Raw genomic sequence first — 23,426 nt, 5'->3', positions numbered from 1 at the left:
TTATATGAAGATCAGCAAGCCACAACAGTTTAGGTAGAATAACAGTGAAGTTATCACGGGGTGGAAAAGTAGATTTTGGGGTTTTTGGTATGGACGTTCAAGAGGCAAGATGGAGGGATCTGGGTGTGTCCAGCCTTTCTCCTTCCTCTTGGCCTCCATCTTCTGCTGTGATGTTGGCACTTACAGATTGGTTTAGAGTAGAAGCTCACTGTCTAACATAGGTCATAGGTATTGGAAAGTAATTGTAAATATTGTACACGTAGTTTTTAGTATAAACACATAACACCGCCCTGGGGCAGGCAGAGTGCCTGGACTGTCTTGCTGAGCTGACCTCGGCAGGGCAGGAGAAAGAATTTTATAGATAAGATACAATAAACAACCTTGAGACCGAGAAATGAAGAGCCCTGACTCCTTCTTCGAGTGCTGGGCTGGGAAAAGAGACTTTGGAGCTCTTCTCAGGGTCACTCTGACAAGCTAGAGATCCCAACAGGTGATCCTATAAATGACTTTGTAACCAACAAAGACCTTCAAGAGTAGCTACATGGGAACATTCCTCAGTCAGGACTCGGGTCCTAGATAGCCCCATTGAAATCCCATTTTAGAGAACGGAAGTGCACTTCAGAAAGCCCTTAACCACTTTGAAATGTCCTTTCATGCATTTATTCTCCCATTCTCAAAAAAGGAAGAGGCAAACAGGGAAGTACCGAAGACTGCAGGATTTTAAGGTTACTCCAACCCAAAATAGTAGCACACGCATCAGGAAAATTAATTCAGTCACCACATCTGTACTTTAGCTTATTAGCCAAGCTAGGAATATGGGTTCTATTTTACAAACCATGTCTACTTTACGCTGTTTCATTATCTATACTGAATATTTTAGTTTATGTATTTACCAAAACTCAATTTTTTTTTTAATACTGAAACATGATTTTAGCACACAAACTAAGTTCCTTCCTTCTTTCTTTAAATGTATGTTTTCAAGGTTAACTGGGTGTTTCAGTAATTTGACACAAAAATTGCTTCCAAAAATTCCTTGCAGCCTTTTCATACAGTTGAATTACAGATAATTAAAGCCAGCTCTGGGGTTGGTTCAACCAATATGACTGTCAAAGCGATTCTTACAGCTTTGGGAAAGGATGAAAGGAAGCAGCTCCTCTAGACAAAGGACTCTCCTTATATCAACTTCAGCATGTGACAAACAATATTTTAAGCAAGCACATGGTCTCCTAGACCCAAGTGTTAAATGCACCACATCTGGCCTCAGCTGCTCCTCATGAAGCACCTTCAATATGGCAGCCACAATCCCCTGCCTGACAAGGATGTGCTCCAAAGGACCACAATCATTTCCAAAGGAAATTTTCTCCAGAAGAATTAATGCAGTGGCAAATGCAAGGACTCAATCACACAAAAGCTAAATATACACACACACACACATATAAACATATATGTCTGATGCAAAGGATGGAGAGACAGGAACAGGGATACCCAGACTAAAAGACATGCTGGCTTTTCTGAATAGATCTCCATTTTGAAAGACCTCATCCCTTTTTATCTGTAAGGCTGAATGCTTGATCATGAACCCATTTTCCTGTCCTTCTCTGTTGACTCATCCATGGAAAATGACAACAAATGAAAAGGTAAATGTCCATGAAGAGGCAGCAGGAATGCTCAGAGATTTTCACTGGGCACAGACTGCCACAACCCAGCCATAAGCTATTTCTTTAGGAAGATATTTACTCTTGGTAAATATCCCCAAGTTCAGAACTAGAAGGTGTATTTGCTACGTGACAGCCCTGCACTCCTGTGACACACTCCAGCTGCAGAACTGGCTGTCCCAATGCCAGCAATGGCTCAGCTGCATGAGCAGGGCTCTCATTCTGCACAGAGGGAGTGAAAGCAGTGGAATTTGCAGACCCAGGCCCAAAAGCAGCCCTCAGAGAGGCTCCTCCCTGCTCCTGGGAGGCCTCAACCGACTCCAGCCCTCTCACAGACATCCCCTGACCCAAAGGCCTTAACCAAAATTGATTCAATGGGTTCTTTCACTGAGGAATGTCATGCAATGTGTCTAAACTTTTAATGAAAGTCTTTAGCCATCTCTTCACCTTGTGCTGTTTGTGAGAAGCAGAACAACAGAACTCCACTGCTGAATTTTCCATTTCATAAGAGGGAATAAGAATCTCAAGCAAAATTAAACTGTTTTCACAACCAGACTGATTTAAGAAGGTACCTGTAAGCTTGAGAAACAAGAGAAAGCCAAAAGCTTCCAGAAACACACCAGAAACTAATGTTAGGTGAAAAGACAAGAGATTGTACAAACCCTAAGTAATGCTGAACAGCAATGTAAAAAGAATATAGAACTAAATTTTTATATTATAAAATTCAGCTTTTTTGAAAGGAAAAGTACAGCTGTGTAGACATGGATTCTTACACAGCTGAAGCTGTTAATTCATTCTAGGAGGAAGAAACCTCCAAAATTAAATTAAAGGTAGCTTGATGTTCTTCTATACTTGCTGTATCATTAGTTGTTGGATCCAGTTGCTCGAACTTTATCAATAAAAGGTTTACCTAAGTGTGTGGTGTTTCTGTTTATATATCCATCCATACACATACACACCTATATATAAATACAAACTCAGTTGCTGAGACACCTGAAAACACCAGAGAAGAACAGCAGCTGAAGACATCTGCTGCATTAACCAAAACTGACTACAGAAACTGCCTTCTACCCATCTACAGATCTTTTGGTCTTAATACCTTTTATCATACAGCAGGAGATGTAAAGGCATTACCATTTCTGCTCTGCCTACACTTGCCACCCAAACCTAGAAAATAGTAGGTAAAATATTCATATAAAGATCAGACACACAAAAACCCAGCTAATATAGAGAATATCCACACAATTTGCATTTCAAATGTTGAATGTTACAACCATATCTACTAGGACAGATTTAATCTTTTATCACTATTGCACAAGATGATGTATGTACAGTAAGATGATGCTTAAACTTGAGAACTCTTCATTTATTTCAGAAATAATTCAACCATGTTCATTACACCTTTCCACACAAAGCATCCAAGCCATATCTATATATCTACATACATGATTTGAGAGTTCTCAGTTCCAAATCAATAGCAGAATACCAACTTCAGCAGAGCCCAAAGCTGAGAAAATACACACAAGCACTGATCCTCTTACACACATTGCCACTGTTTGGATCCCCACCACAACCCTTCTGTCTGCAGTTTCAACCACAAACAGCCACCAAAGCCCTCTCCCACTGGGGAGCATCAAACATCTTCAGTGACAACACAATCGATAAAACTGCAACAGCTCCTAGGACAGCAGGGGACAGCAAAAGGCACAAAATACCAAAAAAACCCCAACTAACACTTTTCTACCAGATTAAACAGAAGGTATAAAATGCCAGAAGTTGTCATGTTTCATTTTCACAATGGGTCTTCTTGGAAGACAACTTTTATACAGCTACAATGGTTAAATGAAATAGCACCTGCCCATGTGACCGAGACAGAAGTTTAAAGGGTCAAAATTAAGGAAGTTCTTGATAATGTGAATTTATCTTAATTGAAAGGATTTTTCAAAATACCACTTTAAAAAATGAAGGAAAGGTTAGCAGTGGGACCATTTTGGTTTCTTATTTAATATTATTTCCCACCTATGTCCAACTGTCAAAATGGGAGAAACTGGACTGTCTGTCAAAACCACCATAAAATAATGACAAATAATAGAATTTATAGAAGAGAAACAGTATTAGTAAAAATTCTTTGCAAGACTAAGCAGTTTCACACTTCATAACTTAATTAACAGAAATGATAGTAATTTATCAAAAGAATAGTCATAATTTAACAATAACCTGTAAAAGAAAATCCCAGACAAATGACCATAGCACAAACACATACTCCAGCTGCTTAGGTAAGGCATACTTGTGCTGAGAAAAAAGATTTTTGAAAGGTAAGAGTAACATGAACATTACATAAGCTTCACAACATTTGACACTGGACTGCCCTGTTTGCTCATTTTTGGTTTTTTTCACCTCTGTTTTGCAAACAAGTAACCTGATCCACACAGATACAAACATCATTTTCAAGAGTCTGCTGAAATGAAGACTTTTCACTCAGGCTACGTCATGTCCCCATCCTAAAGCAGATCAAGTAGCCCGATTAAAACGCTGAACGATATCTAACCCCCAAAAGATGTGATAATGACACAAATACGCTTCTGTTCTTTCAGTCACAAAAGTTTAAAATGCTAATTTAATTACAATGCAAGGTTGGCTGACTTTCTTAAACCAAAAAATTCTACAGAAAGTTTCCTGAGCAGGAAGACAGTTCAGTAACAAAATGTTAAATTGTGTTAGACCAACCAGAGATTTGGAAGCCTCTGAGCTACTGTTCAGTTCTCAAAGCTGCTGTCAATGAAATGTATTTGTACACTAATCTCAATAGCAATTTGGCTGTGTCTGATTACAGCAGAGAATGAGATGCATAGGATAAGAAAAAAGTTTACTTAAATTGATATATGAATTTTTTTTACAGTGATTAGATAATCATTTCCAGAATGTGCTGAGTTTCCAGCCATGTTTAATACAAAAACAAAGTCATCTCTTTAACATTTCTTTTATAATGTATTCTGACTTCTCTTAATGCTCGTGATAAATTCCATAGCCAAAGCATGAGTGATTTTTATTAAATGACAAGGGTATTTCTAAAAATCTACTGGAAAATCACAATAAAATGTGAACCAGATGCACAAGCTATTACAAATCCAGGTTATTTGAAACTGGGAGTGTCTTACAGCGACATCCCAACCAGACATTGCTTACACTCAACCACCAATCACTTTCTTAACAAAGGGAGAATGAGAAGAGTGATAACTATCACTGCAGAAAGGGAGCAATGTGTAATTAACCCACTTAACAGCAAGCAAATGAATGTGAAAAAGGCTGAACTACAACAGCGCCACCTACAGTAAAGGACATTACTAGGAAAAAGAAATCAGAGCTTAGTCACAAAAATAACAAAATCAGAACTCAATTCACAAAATCTGATTTCATCAAACAGCTGAGCTCTAATAATATCATGTACAACATGACAAGTTTTATACAATTTAAAAATTAGTCCTTGCTCAAGATGAAAGCATTTTCTTAAATATGAATACATATATCCTCAGCTTTTCTATCTAAAAGCCTATACAAAATGCAAATGAAGCTCTAATTCCTCATTTACCTCTTTTCTAAAATATAAAAAAAGCCAGATAGAAGGCAGATAGGCAAAGGACAGCTGGAGCATTACCTTGCACTCCACCACACTCTGGTCTGATTCGCAGGTGACGTAGATTTCATCGACCGCCCGCCGCAGGTTGTCAAACAGGAACGCCCAGTAGCGAGCCCGCAGATCCACCTTCCGAGGCTGCCTGGCTTTCGTTGGGCTTTTGTCAAAGTTTTTGTCTCCAGCTCCTGCTGCTGTTAATTTACAGTCCAAGGTACTGTTCTGAAAACAAGAAGGTACAAGGGGAAAGGAGAACAACAAACAGAAGTGTGGTAAGGAGTTGGGTTTCTGTGCAACAAACCTTTCATCAACATATTGAAACACGTAAACAAGAATGTCTTCACTGAAGACAACTACATCATTGCATGCACTTGAGGTTTTTAACACACGCTTTCTTAAATATAGGCAGCACTTATGTTCAACTAGATTCTGTTTCTTTGACAGCTATAATATTTGCATTCCCAACAGTATGAGATACTCTGCCTCTCAGCACAGTGGAAAGATACATTTTCTAATTACATATCCTGTATTACTTTTTCTGACAGATATGTATATCCAGAGATGAAAATACCATTTTACTAAAAAACATATCAGCAATATTCCACCACAGCGAAATTCTATTACCAAAACATGACATATGACGTAATTGTTTTTAAACTCTCACGGTAAAACGTGTTCCTGCCAGTGAAATGCACCCTAAAACACAGATTTAACTGACCCAGTACTGATTTGCTGCACAGGTGCAGGGACAGCCAACACGTGTGGAAACCCAGGGCACCAGGAATATTTCTCTGTCTGCTCTGGGGTGCCCTGACCCCCAGGGGAGCACTGACTTTGACCCTCATTCATGGAGAAAGTTTCCTAGACTTCAGTATAGACTAGAATCCACAAAAGTGTGAAACAGATTATAGAGAGTAGTGTAGGTGTATCACTTGGTGAGAAATTACGGTTTTGGGATTTTTAAAATGTGAACCAGAGAGTTGTGGATGGAAGCAAGATGGAGGGCACAGGGTGTTGTCCTGGGTTTCTTCTTCTTGCTTCTTCTTGCTTCTTCATAGGTTTGGGTGGCATTTTGTAATTGGGCAGAAAAGTCCCCATTGAGGGCTGTTTGGGATCAGTTACTGGGTTAAAAGGGAAAATAATCTAGGTGTCTCTAGGTGTCAGTTCTTAATTGGATATTTAGTCTTAAAAGCCCTTGTAACAAGAGATTGTTGGCCATTTTGTGCCTTCTAATGAAAAGCTGAACTCACAGTAGTGAGACTGTTTTACTGACAAGAAATAAACACTTGAGTCTGGACATGAATTACTGTCTCAAGTGCCTTCAATCCAGACCCAGAAAAACCAATGACTGGTACACCCACAAACATGCTAATGGTTATGCTCTCATCTGTTTTTGTGGTGAGATGCTAATTTTTCTGTAAGTTGCAGAAGAATAGGCACCTGATTTACTACAATCACACCAACATCTCTGCTACCCTTGCATATATCTCCAAGTGCTTCAACTGTACTCCAGATGAACCCCAGTTAATGTATGCATGAGAGTCATGCTCAGAAAGATGCATGGCATAAACAACCAATGAAAACCAATTTCAGAAGGGTTTAATATTTTTTCTTCCATTACATAAGTCACCTTTTAACAAACTGCTAGGAAAAAAGATGCTCCTAGGCTGAGGCCCTGAGTAAAAACATTTAAAGCAAAGCTTATATTCTGGCTAATTTATAGCTCCTTGAAACTACTGTTTATAATGAAGCAAGCACAACTACAGAATCATAAATAGCTACATTAAAATAACAGTGCTACCTGTTGCTGTCTGTATTTATAAAATGTGACCTCAGGAAAGCGATTAGGCTTACAATCATTCAGATAATACTGTTGATAAAAAGGATCAGTTGTTTTGGAATGGGAAACGTGCATAATTCCCACTCTTTGAAAGATACATGTTCAAACCTATCTTTAAAAGACAATGTCACAGAATATGTTTTGATATTTAGCAATAAATATTATACATCTGCTGTATTTGGCATCCATTTATCTTCTCTCCTATATGTCAGCCATATTTTAATGACAAAAACACCTTGTGTAGACTCTGTAAGCCACAGCAGTTCCATCATTATCCTGTAAGCAGACTTTCAGGGTCTCAGTAAAACCTAAGCAACATTTACTGCTACCAGTGTTCCAGCAGAACACCCCTGAAAGGATAAAACCCTCTAACCTACCTGATTTCTTGTAGACACTATTACACAAGCAGGTTAGCATTAAATCAGAAAAAGTATTTTAACTTGCAGCTATAGTTCAAACCTTCAAGTGCAGAAGATGCAAAGCTGATGTACCTTTGAAGTTAACAGACATGGAAATACCACTTCTTACATCCCAAGTAACCCAGCATGGATGATGAAAGTGATATTAAACCGAATCTCTTGGTGTTTTTTATTTTGGTTTTTTTCTTCCTAATAGTTTCAGTAACTTGCCTTGGATTTTGGAAAGTATGCAATGTATATTTATACTCCTGCGATGCCAAAATTTATTGAATGTATATTTGCCAGCACCCTACTGAAAGGAAGATGAGGCTGGTAAGATCATATGAAACAGCTCTTGTAAGTTTATTTTCTTGAGATTAGTGGCCCATTTATATGTAAAGAAAAATTAAAAGTGAAAGCTCAACAAAACTAAGCCAAAAAAACACCAATTACAGCAATATCCAGTGTCTGAAAAGCAGCAGAAATGAAGGTGCTGAATGCCAAATTGAGATGCCAAGATGCACAGACACTCAGCAGTGTTCAAACCCCAGCTGAAGCCACCAGGAATGCACTGTGTCAGTGACAGGAGCTTCAGCACAGCAATCCCACACTGAGTAGCAACCAAGCATTCTCCTGAAAACTCAGGGTTCACATAACCCCCAGGTGAGACAGAACCCAAAGTGCACATTGCTCTCCACCTCCCTCTTCTGGGGCACACCAGTGACACCCCCTGCCACAGCAAGGGAGCCCCAGGCACACCAGTGACACCCCCTGCCACAGCAAGGGAGCCCCAGGCACACCAGTGACACCCCCTGCCACAGCAAGGGAGCCCCAGGCACACCAGTGACACCCCCTGCCACAGCAAGGGAGCCCCAGGCACACCAGTGACACCCCCTGCCACAGCAAGGGAGCCCCAGGCACACCAGTGACACCCCCTGCCACAGCAAGGGAGCCCCAGGCACACCAGTGACACCCCCTGCCACAGCAAGGTAACCAGCACACACCGTGTCTGTAATGCAGCAGTGTGTGAGCAGAGAACACAGCTGCCAAACTGAACTGGGAAAGCAATGCCTGGGTTTGAAAGATGCAAATACATCTCTATGGAAGCAGAACATTTTTATTTTTTTCAATAAATAACATCTTCCATATGCTTTATTACCAAATTCTGACAGGCTGCCTCAAAACATTAAATGGCTAAAGCTGTACTAATGGCTAAATCCATAAATCAAAGAAAAACAGTGGTTAAAATATTAAACATGAGGAAAGATTGAGGTATTACTTTATTAATGTAATAAAGGTTGTCATTCACAGAGGAAAAAAAACTGAATAAAAATAGGAGCAGTGTCTTCTTTACAATTATCATTCAAACTTGCTTTCCAGTCCTAACTCTTAGAAATTTTACTCACTTGGACTTTTCTCCAAATTAAGATATACTGACTTGAGCCACTAACACATGAGGTCAAGAAATTTCCTTTAACTAGAAACTGGGAAGAAAGGCAGCCCTTGTATAAGCAGCATACTTACAGCAAGACTATCCTAGATCATTTTATAGAACAGCACTTTCCTTAAAATAGCTTCAATGCCAATAAGTCATGCGTGCAGAGGCTGGGAAGTGCCAAAAGGAAAGGCTGAGCAAGATAACCTAAATTCTGGCAATTTTAACTTTTGAATACTTGACTTTGAAATTCATATGCTTTGAAAATACAGTGTATGCACAGTTTTAGAAAAGTATTGATCAGCCACCAATATACCAGTGATCTCACAGAAAAACAGTGTTATGTCATCTATTTTATGTCACAATAAGAAATGAGCAGATACCTGTTTTGCAGTCTTGTGTGTTCCTTGAGTCACCCTTTTTGTTTTTCCACCAGATTGCCATTTCGATTTTCCTGTGGGAGAAGCAACTGTTTTAATCAACAATAATGATTTTAATTAAATAGAGCACTCTAAAATGCACATATCTAATCTTGCAATGTACTGAGAGGGGCACAATTTCTGAGTTAAGAGGTTTGGCAAATTTTATATTCAAAATATATATTCCACTGTTTAGAATGTGGATAATGCCAGAAAACACTAGAGAATGAAAAAAATACAAGAAAGGCAAGACACACAGACTTCATTAAACAAAGGTAAGCTTTGAGTTCTCAGTGCCTCTAAAAATCATATCATTGCAATCTACATGTCAAACATGATACTAGTTTTCTATATAAATTTTAAGAAGTCTGCTTTTGATTGATTGCTCAATCAGCTATTACAGAATTAAAACAAGAAATACATTTATTAGGAAAACCAAATGTAATGATTTAGTTCTTCTGGAGCTGTTCTGCCAAGAAAGATGGGAAAAAAACAGAACTTAGGTCAGGATTTAGTTCATCAACATTTAGACAGCTAAAGGAAGAGAGAAAAACATTCACAGAACACAAGTCATCCTCCTTTAGACATGAAATCCCTTCTCAAACATACCTGTCTTCCTCCACTGTTTATACAAAGTGACTTTAGCAACTATGCTTCCAAAATCAGTTTAAATTCCCCCAGTCAGAGGGGGTGATTCCAGGTCTCAGTGCTGCACTCGCGGCAATTAACTGATTCAGAGTTATCTTTGCATAGAAAAATCTGTGTTAGTCCAGACCAACCTGATCTGTGTGCACTTAATCTTTGAGATTTGCTATAGGGTAATGTAAAAAGAATTATTCCTCCAAGTATCTAAACTTGCACAACACAAAAATCATAGGATCCAGTTACCAAAAATGTAAGCAAGTTAAGACAAAACAGTAACTATGGCCAGAGTTTTCTCTAGCAAAGATTACATCCAAAGAGAAGTTTCAAGATTATTTAGCTGGATGAAGCCAAGCAAAGCAATACATTAGTTGAATATAGTCATTCCTAGACCATGGAGATATTCTTAAATTTCAGAATTGTCCAGTTGAGTTTTTAACAGTTGAGGCCAAATTCCCAAATGCAGCCCAGCTGTTTTACATTGCTCTGGTTATGTAAAGTAGCTGCAAACCTGTCTTAATCAAGCAGTTGTACAGATGGTTTGCACAGCTGGTTTGGATCATTGGCTATTCCAGGCAACAAGGCTTTTAATTTAAAACAAATTAAAAATTATTTGCTTGATAATTCATTTTTAAAATGCTACATTTGCCAAAAATCAGGTATAAACTAATATATTGAACTCAATTTAGCAGCATTCAGGGAAAAAGAATCACTCAGGTACTACCTGTATAAAACCTTCCTAGTCACTAAAAAGCTTGAATTGGGAATAGTTCCATGATAGACTTCTGATAACAGAAGTATTTCAATCATTCAAATCTCTCTTCTGATGTGATTTACATTTTGCAAAGAAAAGGTTTTGAAGACAATGGCATAAAATACTTGCACAGTGAAAAGGTTTGCCACAAGTAAGGGTTTACTAAAATAAAAAGGGGCAGAGAACACATCAAGTTGCAGACTTTTTAGATTCTATAAAATCCAGAATAACAATCCATCATCTAAGATCTGTGAAACGTCTGAACAAGTCTCTTCTAAAGACAAAAGCAAGCTTCCAGGCACCTCCTATATGGGGCAGACATTTAGATGCAAAATAGCAGGTTTTGCAAACTTAATATAGTGTGGGGCAAGGACTAACTTTTTCTTAATGTAGGCCAGAAAACTTTGCATTTCAGCAGCAGTCACATTTTCAAGCTTTCTTGTTCCTTTTCTCATTCATTATTTTACAATAATGGTAATGAGAAGATTATTTCTGCTTTGGTCTCTCTATACTCCCAAGCAGTGGCAGCACTGCCCAATGGCTGTTTGCATGTTCAGGGTGACTGGTGTGTAACTGGTGTGTAGCTACACCGTGCTGGCATTGCTAAGAGATGCACAGACTTCACTGACACCTGAAGGGCACCTCATGCTAGCAACTGCCTGAATTGTAAGGAGAGAACAATTGTGACCCAAGAGGATCATCTCCTTTAGCTATTAAGTTGCCCGTGTGAAATATATAAAGTATCAAAGTTCTGCAGCATTGCAGGAGCTACAGCCATACTTTACACTAGAAGTCCATTTCCTCCCTGTCTGCTGTTTAAATATGAAGCACACAGGGCTTATGATTTGTGAAGTCTGCCTATCCAAAAAGCAGAAGTACCAACACCTGCCAAAAACCCCCACTGATAACCTATTTTCAAAAGCTATCTTTTACCTAACAACCTCAATAACCATCCTGCTCACCTCTCTCTTTTGGATAGTTTTACTGGTATGGGAAATGTGGGAATTGCCTTCACATTTAGGAATTTTTTGCTGCCTTCATTTCTGTCCTGGCTGTGGCAAAAATCAACTGCATGTGTTGTTTCAAAGTCTTTGACACTGTTCATCATAACACCCTCAGCAGAAATGGTAATTTTCAACTGAGGAAGCATACTGAAGTTTCTAATCCTATTATGAACCACATCTTCTTACAAGATGCTATTTTTCTAACTGTACTATGCTGAGGATCTGGAGAAATGACTGCCTTCAAGCATGGATATAACCAAAATTCTCCATGTTTTCCCACCTCTAAATTGAATTACAGCAATATATTGTGCACAAACTTAATTTTATAAATTACTGTAAGGGTTTCATCCAGAATATAACGGCCCTGTATTCACCTACCTGCACTAGACTGGATTCCCATTCATTCCAGTGAAACTCAAGGTTTGGAACTGATGAGCCTTAAAGAGTCCCCTTCCCTCCACACCACATTCTGCCAGGTCCCCTCAGACCGGTGCTGCAAGGGCTCACTACAATGTGTGCACTCAGGACTCTCACATTGCCTCACATGGCCAAAGAGAGACAAATTTCATCACTTTGATCACATCCCACAAAACCTATTTTCTGCAGCAGTCTCTTGCTAAAACAGTGGAATATGCTGCAAGCTCCCCAGAATGTGCCAGGTACCTTTCAACCACTAAAATATGTTTCCTTACCCTGAAATGCTTAATCTGCAAATGAATTCTGTATGGCAAGAGCCCAAGTGATTTTAAACAAATAGGAAATAGGAAGAGAACAGTCACAAATACCAGATTTTCCAATTTTTCTACACATCTCAAAGTTCCAGAGATATCTTACCATCTATTAACATTTACATGTCAAGCCTCTGCAATTTTTTAACCGCTGCTAATATCATACCTAAGATTTTGTAATAAAATTTGTGTGTAGTTGCTTATCTGCATTCAGTGCCTCAAACTTAATTCTAGGTATGTGAAATAATTACAAAGGAAAAAATTCTGAAACCTTCCATTGGAATTATCACAGCCTTCCAAGGTGGGCAAAAGCAATGTGACTGCAATTGGTGACTGCTGGCTGCAGGTTTGGAATGTACATTCCATTCTGGAGACAGAATACCAGAAGAATGAATTTTTCTGTTTCAAGACTCCTCCTGAGACACCAAGCTAACAATAGGGTTGATTAGTTTATCCAACAGAATCTGCTGTGTACTACTGAATTCTGTGAAGGAGTATTTGAATTTCAGTGGCTGAAAAGTGTTACAGTCACTCTCTCTCCTAGACCATCACCACCGTGCCTGGGATTTTGTCACGGCATTGATCTGTATTCATAATTAGAATTTCAGATCTGACATAACTGGGGTACACACTGCTCCAAAACACACAACAAACCTATCACCTGCCATTCCAGAAATCTCTTTCCTTTTTAAGGAAATACTGTTTACTGGCTGGAACTATGTATTTACAGAACGGAATCAGAAGGTTTTGATTTCTCTTTTATCTATGTATACTATATAAAATACACAAGTCTTTCAGAGCAAGAGAAAAAAAACAGGAAGAAGAACACAAGCACACCATTTCTAAAGGAAATAGAAAAAGGATACAAATGGAAAAGGTGAATTCAGCATTTCAATTAATCAATCCTCTATAAAAAGCTCTATAACCCTAGTAATAAAAAGTGCTCATACCTTCACTGTGTCTGGAAAAAAATCTCATTATGAATAACAGTATATAATTTAAAATGTTAAATCACACACTGGTGCTGCCAAATCAATACCTCTGAACATCACGAGCAGAAGAAACAGCCAAAACACAAAATTCTGCTTTGTACAGGAGAGTGGCAGGATTGGCTCAAGCACCCTGAATCTTTGCCCTGATTTACACAACCCTTGAACAAGTTAGAACTGTCCTAATCCATAATATTGCTGTGTCATCCCTCAGGGACACAGCACATATGGAAGGATCAGTAAAAAATGAACCAGAGCTCAGTGACACCGACATAAACACCTCCCACGCCAGGCAAGGGTCAAGAGATAAAGGATCTGCCTCTGCCAGGCTTTCACTAACCACTAGTTCCTTTTCACAGGGAAATTTTCCATCAGGCAATAATCATCAGATCCTTTGCATTGTGCAAAAAGGTCAGCTTATAATTTAAGAAATATTAAAAAGAAAGCACCACTGACCAAGTTTAAAAACTACAATGGGGCTAATACGAGCAAAAGAAGGAAATGAATACAGCTACTTGGATTCTAATTACTGTACAGAACTACTATTTAATGAAAGCTAAAAATTCACTTTTACATTCATTTATCATGATTTAGCAGAATTTGTTAGAGCAAACATTCATCTACAACTCACAGACATTTTTAAGGAAAAGGCATTAAAGTTTCTAAAATAATATTACAAGCAAGGTAGTATTCAAAAATAACAGACTCTTTACACAGAAAGTGAATCAACCCACAAGTTGCTCAAAATACTACTGGAAATACACTGCATGTATTTCCACACACACATACATATCACTACCTTCCCCAGAAGTGTAATTTGGAATCTGGAAATACTTTGGGCCCCAATTCTACTCTGCTTAAAGACAGTTGGAACTTTGCATCAGACACAGGGTGAATTATCTTGCACCTTAAGACATAACATTTGTTAGAAATGTCTTTTCCACTGGCAGAATCACAGAGCAGCTGAGGTTGGAAGGAACCTCTAGAGATGGTTTAACTCAACCTCTAGGCTGCCCAGAGCTATGTCCAGGGGGGTTTTGTGCATCTCCAAGGAAGATTATGCCCACAGTTTTTCAAGGCAACTGGTTCCCATGTTCAACCATCTTCATAGCATAAAAAAATTTACTTTTAGACACTTAAAAGCTGCAGCACCTGGACACGGACATGCAGCTACAAAAAATATTTGAGATGAAGTTCTCAAAACCAGCATTCAGACATCTGGAACAGCTTGAGTAGGATAAAAATAAAAGTCAATTCTGGTTCCTTAAGTCATCACACCACAAGAGAGTATTATAAGAGCAATAAAACTGTTCTGAGGACTTGCATTACGGAAAGCTGTCCCCACATATCCCCTTCTTTAGAGAGTCTTCATTGGCATTTACCAAAGCTGAAGTGATCCCAAAAGAAACTTCCAAATTTCTTTGTTTTAGAACACAGAGAGCAATTTGTTTGATTGTTCTAAGTCATCCCTACAATTCTGAATTCCCCTGTTACAAGAGAGCACTTTAGGACAACATCATTGTGTTACACAACTATCTTCACAATATCAGCAGAAGTAAACAGACTTAGATGTCACTTGCAGATAAATTAAAACAGTTTTTAATCTGCCACTGGAAGGTTTTACAAAGTGATCTGCCAACTGCAAGGCACACTCTGTAAATAAACTTCTAAATTACACTATGTATGCTAAACAGAACATTTTTAAATAGAGGAATTTTATGTAAGGAAAATATTTCCAGATGAGCAACTCCAGTTGACAGAGGGATGGAAGTGCAAAGACCGGGAAGACTGTTAAACACATACCATCATCTTCCTTGTTTTCCAGTGGGACACTCCAGGCAATCAGGTTCCTTGCTGTCCGTCCCTCTTCTGCCACTATTTTCCTCACTTTGTCATGGCTGTTGGAGCGTTGGAAAGAAGCCTGAAAATAAGAAATACATGGGTGGGCACATAAGAAAAAGAAATCTTTGGTTTGACATATTGATTTCATCCAGTATGTGGTTACACCATCCAACATGGTGCTGAATTTTCCTCAAATATCTGAAACAGGTGTATGCATTCATTTTCATTGCCATTCTGCACAGAAGCAGATTTACTTATCAGCATGGCATGGGAGTTACTACCCAGCCCTCAGGATGAGTACCTTTAGACCACATCACTTTCATTTAATTGCTTGACAATGCTGCTGGGACATCACAGCAGACTTCACAAATGTTTTAATTACCCTGTGTCAATTAGAACTAATTATACAAGCTAAAGGCAGCATGAGACCAAAATACATGTGTTGGCTGATGGGTGAGAGCCTGGAGAAAGGCGTGAGCTGTATGGGAACCATCTGAAGCATGTATAAAATCCCAGCTCTCTCACTGAGAACACAAGAACCTAGAAAGTATTTCCTGGCAACTGTGATGGGCTGTTACTGCAAAGCTGCAACCACTCAAAGACAGAATAAGAGACACTGGGGATGCACTTCATTTACCTAATAAACACAGTTCTTTGCACTTGGGAGGTGCTCTATCACAAGACACTTGAAACCAAGTACATTAAGAAGCATTTGTATCAACTGGCAGGTGTCAATCAGATAAAATCTTGCCTCTTCTACAGTGTAGAAAAGTTAATCCTCAAAAAATAACTTTCAACAAAGCCAAACAATGTACGGTGATGATAAACTTATGTACCATGATAGCACAAACCTGCTGACCACATTAGCTTTAAACACTGGTCAACTTAACCATAAAGAAGTTAAACAAACCCAAGAATTATTTTAGGCACAAACAGACTGATTTTCTGTCGAACTAATCAGGAGGTACATTTTTTCTCTTTTCATTTTTACCATTATATGGCTCAAGCCTGCAACCACTTCTACATCTTTAGAAAGAAAATACAGTACAATTACACAAAAACCAAATATAGAAGATGAGCAGCTAGAATTTTTTAAGGCAGCAGGGAACATAACACAAACAACAAACTCCTTTTACTTTAATGCTAATCTAATAGTTTTTAACTCGGGTTTCTCTCATTCAAATGTCCTCAGTTGCCTTTCTGGAAGTCACAGTGTGCCATCTAGTGCTTCACAGACCCGCCCAGAGACACGACCAGGCAACACAACAGAGGAAAAAATAGCACTGCTGAATCTGTGAAGTTTTAGAAAACAGAGCAAAATTACATACCTTGGCCCAAAGCAACTCAAATAAAGCACATAAAACCCCCAGAACCCGTACAGAACTGGCTCTAATCTATCCTTATTCTATACAACTAATTGTCTATTCTTGCTAGGAATTTTTAGTAAGAGTGACTGTTTCTGCTGCAGCAAGTTTGGTCTGGGTTTTTAATCCCTTGTTGCTTAATGATGTGAGTCTAAAACTTTGCATTAGTCCACAACAAACTAACTTCCCAAATTATTTATTTTTATACAAGCCAGAAAAGCTTCAAAGGAAACAATAAGTATCTCATCATGACATTTCAAGGTATTTTGTATAATGAAACTAGAGCCTAACTTAAAATTCTCATCTCTGTAACCTGGACATCAGTCAAACGGGAGGCCCAAGCAGGAGTCAGCAATGAGGACCTGCACAGCCAGAAGTGAGAATCATTGTGCCAACGGCAGGAGTGGCTGGGAAGAGCCTTTCCATTTGACAAGAGCTCACTGCAGTCCCCTCCCTCATACACTGACCCCTGGCTTTGACTGCTCCCTCACCCTGAATCCCTGCTATTTGCTACTCAGCTATGCAAAGGAGTTTCCTTCTGCCATGTGCTCTGCATACAATCAGCCCTCAGGCCAAAGGAGGGACCAGAAACTGCTCAGCCTTTAACAGCAAATGCTTATTATTTAGTCTGTACTGCTTCTTGTCATGGCTACAAATACTAAAGGACCTTTTGTGAGGGTTCTTTTTTAAATTATGCTCATAGATATAAATACATTGATGCAAACAAACCGAGCAGTTTCATCCACTGCATTCCCAAAGAAAAGTCATTCAGCTCTAAGTTCAGCCCCTTCCAAGAACACCACACTGTTGAGTGGGACCAAACATTGAGGTCTCACACTACAGCACAGCTTGGATGAAAGCAGCTTAAAATGGGAGTCAGCTGAAAAAGAATGAATGCAAAAACCCCCACATACTAACACAACTAGAAATTATGCAAAGCAGGAAAAATGCTCAGATTTATTCTACTGTAAAATTCCTTTTTGAAGGTTCCTCTCCACAGTGTTAATGAATAACACTTATGAAGCTCCTAGAATCGATACTTTCATAGAAGGTACAAATGAACTGATTTATTAATTAATCCCAACATGAAAAATCAGTTTTTCTTGCTGTTGAAAAAATACCATACAGTGTAATAGCTACTGAATGTCTTACCATCATGTTATAGCCTTCCTCTGCATCAACAGGCTCACTTATTACATTTTTGGATGACCCCATTGAGTTTTCATACCTGTGTCAAAAAAATGCAATTAATAATTTTACCTTAAACCACTTCTAAAACCACTTTTAGCTTGCTGGCAGCATTTAGGTCATGTACATCAGATGAGCACAGTAAGGTTGTCAGAAGATAATTTTATTTGTTAAGTGTTTGCATTGCTCCTTACTAAGAACAGCCAAAAGTCCAAGAAGAAAACAAAAAGAGACTGACACTACAGAAAAATGTAATTTTATATGTGGTTAGACAGTAAACAGTACAAAGACTATCAAAACTTTCAAACAAATCATTGCATGGACTGCTGTACAACAGTGATGCAAGTAGAATAATCTTTCCTGTGACAGAGAACTGGGCAAGTTGGTGATCAGTTCAGAAAGAAAAACAAATCAGAGTTGCACTAACAGTCAGCATCAGCTAATTAATGATGAAGTAAAATAAAACTGAAACTTCTGTTCTCATGTAACTATAAGATGTGAAGGCTCCTGTACAAGTCAGCTCTGGCAAAGTGAATACTTTCTGCAGCTGTAACACAGAACCATTCCACAAATGAAGAAAGTCCACAGGGTTTATATTTATAGGTTTATCAAGAATTTCCAGAAGAGTGTTAACAATTCTGAAATAAAGTTAAATCCTTGGCTTTAAGGTTGATAAATTCTAAACAGCTGAGTGCAGTCTATTTTGAGTGCAGTCTAATCTTACTTATCTGAAGAATCAGACACTAAATGAAAATTAAAGACACTTCTAAACTATTCAAAATCAGGTAAAAAGACAGTATGAACATTTAATCAGATCCAAAGTCAGATTTTGTTGGCCTTTATCATGAATGACACTGCTTTAAGCAGACTGTTCACCTGTTCTCACATTACATAAATAGCTGAATTTTCTATAAGGATATAGCCCAGCCTGTGCCAACAAGCCCACGGATCTCTGTATGCCTTAAGACAACCTACTAAACCCATACAAACCAAAATGTAATGCAGTTGGATGAAGGGAGATTTGAAAAAAAAGATTGTACTTCTGCATCACTTCAGCCATCAGAACAGACCCACCAGTGAGTCTTCAAACACTGAAGCATCTTAGAAAACATCCTTGTACACCAAACTTGATTGTAATCGAGGGATAATAAAAGCTCATTAAACTGACATATATATTTGAGGAGAGAATACGAGGATCCACGTATTCTCCCAGTAGTGCAGTTCACTTGCAAATAATGCAGAAATAAGAACCTGTATTTACAGAACTGCACAGAGAAGACAGACCCCAAGTACACTGCGAGACCTTCCGTGCTGCCAGCCGTGATTTTGTCTCTGACAGCAAAGGAAGAGCAAAGGTTTACGCTAGGAACGACATTAGCAGTTTCTCGGATGCAAACAGTCATACAGCATGTGGCATTTGACACGGGTTCACACTGAATTTCCTCAGCGCGGGTGCCTCTCCCCCCCCCCACACAACTCCCACTGAGGACAGGTGGGCCTCAGCCTAAAGGACCGGCGGGGTCCCAAGCACCGGGACCCCCCTCAGGCTGAGTCCGAGTCTCCCCACGGGCAGTGCGGGAACGCCGCGAGGGGCTGGCTCAGACGGACAGCCCGTTTCTCCCTCAAGGCACGGCCTGACCCACACCCACCGCTCCCGGTCGCCTGTAGCAACCAGGCTCTCCGTGCCCCGTCTGGCCGGGCCGTGTGGCAGAGCCGCCCGCCGGGGCCGTGGGGCTGAGGGGGGTGAGGCGGGCCCGCCGCCATCTTGCCCGCGCCTCCCGCGCGCTGCCCGCTCGCGCCGGGCCCGCGCGCCGGCCACTCACGCTCTCCGCCGCGCCGCGCCGTCCCGCCCGCGCGCGTCCCGCCGCGCTGACGTCATCGCACCCCGCCGCCACCGCCCGCCCGCAGCCGTGCCGGCCCCGCCCGCCCGACCTGCGCATGCGCGGCTCCCGCCGGTGAGGCGATGCCCTCACCTGGCCCACACCTTCCACCCGCCCCGCCCGACCATGCCCGGCCCGCGCCGGTGTAGCGATGCCTTCACCTCGCCCCACACCTTCCACCCGCCCCGCCTGATGCCTGCCCGGCCCGCGCCGGTGAGGCGTTGCCCTCACCTTGCCCGCGCCTCGCCCCACCCTGAGGGGGCCACTGAGGAGGTTCCCGCGGCCCCTCGGGCAGGGGCAAGCTCGCGGCTCCCCTCAGCCCCTGAGGAAACGCTGGGGTGCGGTCACAGAATCGATCCGCTTGGGAAAGGCCTCTGAGACCACTGAGTTCCATCTATGACCGAGCACCACCTTGTCACCTAGACCACGGCACCAAGTGCCATGGCTAGTCTTTCCTTAAACACCTCCAGGGACAGTGGCTCCATCACCTCCCTGGGCATCCTGTTCCAATGTCTAATCACTGTTTCTGTGAAGAAATTCCTGCAGATGTCCAACCTAAATCTCCAGTGGTGCAGTTTGAGGCCATTCCCTCTCATCCTGTCACCATTGCCTGGGAGGAGAGACCAGACCTTACCTCCTGTTGGTAAGTTGTGGAGAGCGAGAGTCCCCCCGGGCCTCCTTTCCTCCAGGCTGAGCTCCTGCAGCTCCCTTGGCTGCTCCTGGTGCTTCAGATCCTTCCCCAGCTCTGTTCCCTCCTCTGGATACGCTGGAGCCCCTCCATATCTTCCTTGTTGTGAGGGGCCCCCATGTGAGGCCAGGGTGTGAGGTGTGGCCTCAGCAGTGCCCAGCACAGGGGGATGGATGCTCACTGCCCTGCTCCAGCTGCCACAGCGCTGCTGGTACTGCCCAGCGGCCATTGGCCTTGTTGCCCACCTGGGCTCATGTTCAGCTGCTGTAAACTTGATGTGGCTTCCTGTGCCAGTGTGATCACTGAGTCATGGCAGTCAGCCCCTCAGCATCCAGCCCCTCCCCACTGCTGGGAGCAGAGAAAAAGGGAACAGTAAATAACTGTGTGCAATACATGGGGTGCAGATATAACACAGACACCTAATCCTGTAACACTGAAGTGTGGTTTGGGCTACTGTGGCCAGCTTGCCCACCTGGGGACAGGTGGGGCTTGTGAAGAGGCCAGCCTTCCCCATGGGGTCTGAGGCCTGGGAAATGTGATTTGTGAGGAAACACAGGACAAGCGGAATCTAATAAGACGAAAGGGGATGTGGTAGGAGTGTTCAAGCATGTAAAAGCATGATGTGAAGAGAATAATCCGTTTCACTCTGTGTGACAGGAATAGCAAGAAGAAAGAGGCCTAAATGATAACCTGGACAGCTCAGGCTGTCATCTCTGAAACATTAAAAGTCCTGCAAGGATGGCAATAGATGGCTTGGGAGATCATACACGCTTCAGTTGGATCTGCAGCAGCAACAACACCTCTCAGAAATTATACATCACTTACCCGGGATTCAGAGCAGAGAGCTGAGCCATGGAGGTCCCATGCAAATCCCTCACAGTGCCATCCTTTGATAATGCACTTATTTATCAGCTGCCTCCTCAGTGTGTGGCTGAGCTGAGTGCCCTGATACTGTGTTGCATCAAATCCTACTGTTCTGGTTTGATGCCAAATCAGATACAGCATCAGAAGAATCTCCTCTCATAACCTGTTTCCTCAGATATTAATAACTGCACTAAATGCAAAGAACTAGAAAAACAGGTCAGTAATGTCTGCAGAGTATAAAATACTTTCTGAAATTCTTATGAAACAATTAGAACATTCAAAAAGTCATATTTGAGTACTACCAAAGCAAATGACTGACACTTTGAAATCCAAACACAGGGTATTTAAATGTGATGATCTTTATAAATTGCTGCTCAGTTTTTTCCCTTATTTAAACCTAAAATCAACAACTTTTATAATGGAAAAGGGAAGGATAATCTTTGCAGGCAGGTCTTAGATAAACCGTCTCATGCAGCTTAAAATGTTGATGTGATAATAACAAAATATGTCAAAATGGAAGCCTATCTAAATAAAGCTACTGTCAATCAATTCTGACAGTGGATAAATGACATACATTAGAATAAAATGAATTAAAGCTTATTCAAGTCAAGCAGTGATTTATAAAACTGAAATGTAGAAATGTCAAAAACTTACAGTGAACACCAGATGGATAACTTGACTTGTTAGAAATAACTGTTCAAGAACTGGTGCTTGTGCTGCTGGACAGCTGCTCTCATGCTGACAGTCCAACAGACCCAATTTACACTTGCAGATCTCACAGAGAAGTTGTGTTGAACATGACCTTCTAACATTCTCTTTTTCTTTGTGACCAAAAGAAGGGCTCCAAATAGATTTGTGACGTGATTTGGCTTGAGGGAAGGGCAGATTTTCCAGAAAAGTCAGGAAGTTCACCACATTAAAAAGTTTTTATATAGCATGACTTGTATTCTGATTTAAAAATAGCTTCACTGATACTCCCTTTTAACTTACAATAGTGATGCACTTACTATGCAAGTGGTTAAAATAATGGAGGGAACAGAAAAACCTCTCTCTTTTCCCCCCCTGCATTCATACCAGAATGGTCTTGAATTTTATTACACAGCTGGTTTAACTGTGTGCTGGGAAGGGTCTGTTGTATTTTGACATGGAGAAGAATATGATTTTCTCTGCCTTTTTCTCTGATTCTTTTGCTTTTTCTCTGTTTTTTTTTCCTAATGTATAGGATATAATGAATTTCATAATAATAAATGTGGTCTTGCAGGTTGTGTAGGCATTGAAATGTCCAGTCTGATACACTTGTCAACCCTTGAGATACACAACAAAGAGGTTTTTTGTAGTGTTAATGCATCAGACAAAGAAAACAAAGCATCCTGAGTGCTATTTCAGAAACTAATCAAATCATATTTCTGACTTGATTGCTCATAGGATTTCCTTTGTCTACACATGCCACAAGTAGTAGGACTTAATTCATATTTTGTACATGTGATTTATTAAATACTGATGGGAAATTTGACATTTAAACCAATAAAAGATATTAGACTTAACTCACTATTAGATTTTTTAATGGAAAGACATTTCTTATACAGGCAGGAAATTGCAATAACACATTTACTGATTTATTGCAATATTTTACTCTCGGATCTTCAGAATGAACTGTCGTAGCTCTTCACAGTTAATAGAATTGGGGGTGAACTGGGATCAGTCTATGGCTGTCGCCATGGAAGGGACTGGACAGTGCAGCAATTTCCATTACCTTGGGGCTCTGCCTGAACAATGGTGTTCATGGAAACACAGGTGGGTTAATCTCACCTCTTTCTGGCTAAAGGACGAATTTTGAAAATACTCTTGTACTGAATGGAGAAATAACAAATCTGACAATGGCCCTACATAAATCTCAACCCAGTAACAATGATTAATTTGACCACAGTGGGGTCAGGATCAGAGCAATCCCAATTTCATGTGACAGCTGTTAGGAAGGATATTCTTGGGGAGGCCCCTGCTCATTTACACGATGTATTTTCAGTTTGTCTAAGTGGTCAATGAGGCTAAATTTATTTTACAGCTTTCTATTATCTGTGTTGAACAGTTATTAAAACTTGTATTGA

At 40.5% G+C, this 23,426-nt stretch overlaps 1 protein-coding gene across 4 annotated transcripts in view; it reads right to left on the bottom strand.

Annotated features, from left to right (window-relative positions):
• SCAPER (S-phase cyclin A associated protein in the ER) overlaps window positions 1-19,768 on the bottom strand; it is a 139,416-nt gene extending 119,648 nt beyond the window's left edge. For 3 of the 4 annotated variants that reach the window (XM_030954979.1, XM_030954981.1, XM_030954980.1), the window contains exons 1-5: window positions 19,713-19,752; window positions 17,854-17,929; window positions 15,299-15,416; window positions 9,343-9,413; window positions 5,311-5,508 (exon numbers count right to left, since the gene is read on the bottom strand). In XM_030954979.1, coding sequence (XP_030810839.1) covers window positions 5,311-5,508; window positions 9,343-9,413; window positions 15,299-15,416; window positions 17,854-17,916 — 450 coding nt within the window. In that variant the 5' untranslated portion in view covers window positions 17,917-17,929; window positions 19,713-19,752. Of the gene's footprint in view, window positions 1-5,310; window positions 5,509-9,342; window positions 9,414-15,298; window positions 15,417-17,853; window positions 17,930-19,712 lie in introns of all 4 variants that reach the window. The other variant, XM_030954978.1, reaches the window with a different exon arrangement.
• Between the last annotated feature and the right edge of the window lie 3,658 nt (window positions 19,769-23,426).

This window comes from Camarhynchus parvulus, chromosome 10 (assembly GCF_901933205.1).
Source record: "Camarhynchus parvulus chromosome 10, STF_HiC, whole genome shotgun sequence".
Lineage (NCBI taxonomy): Eukaryota > Metazoa > Chordata > Aves > Passeriformes > Thraupidae > Camarhynchus > Camarhynchus parvulus.
This window is presented reverse-complemented; position numbering and strand designations above follow the sequence as displayed.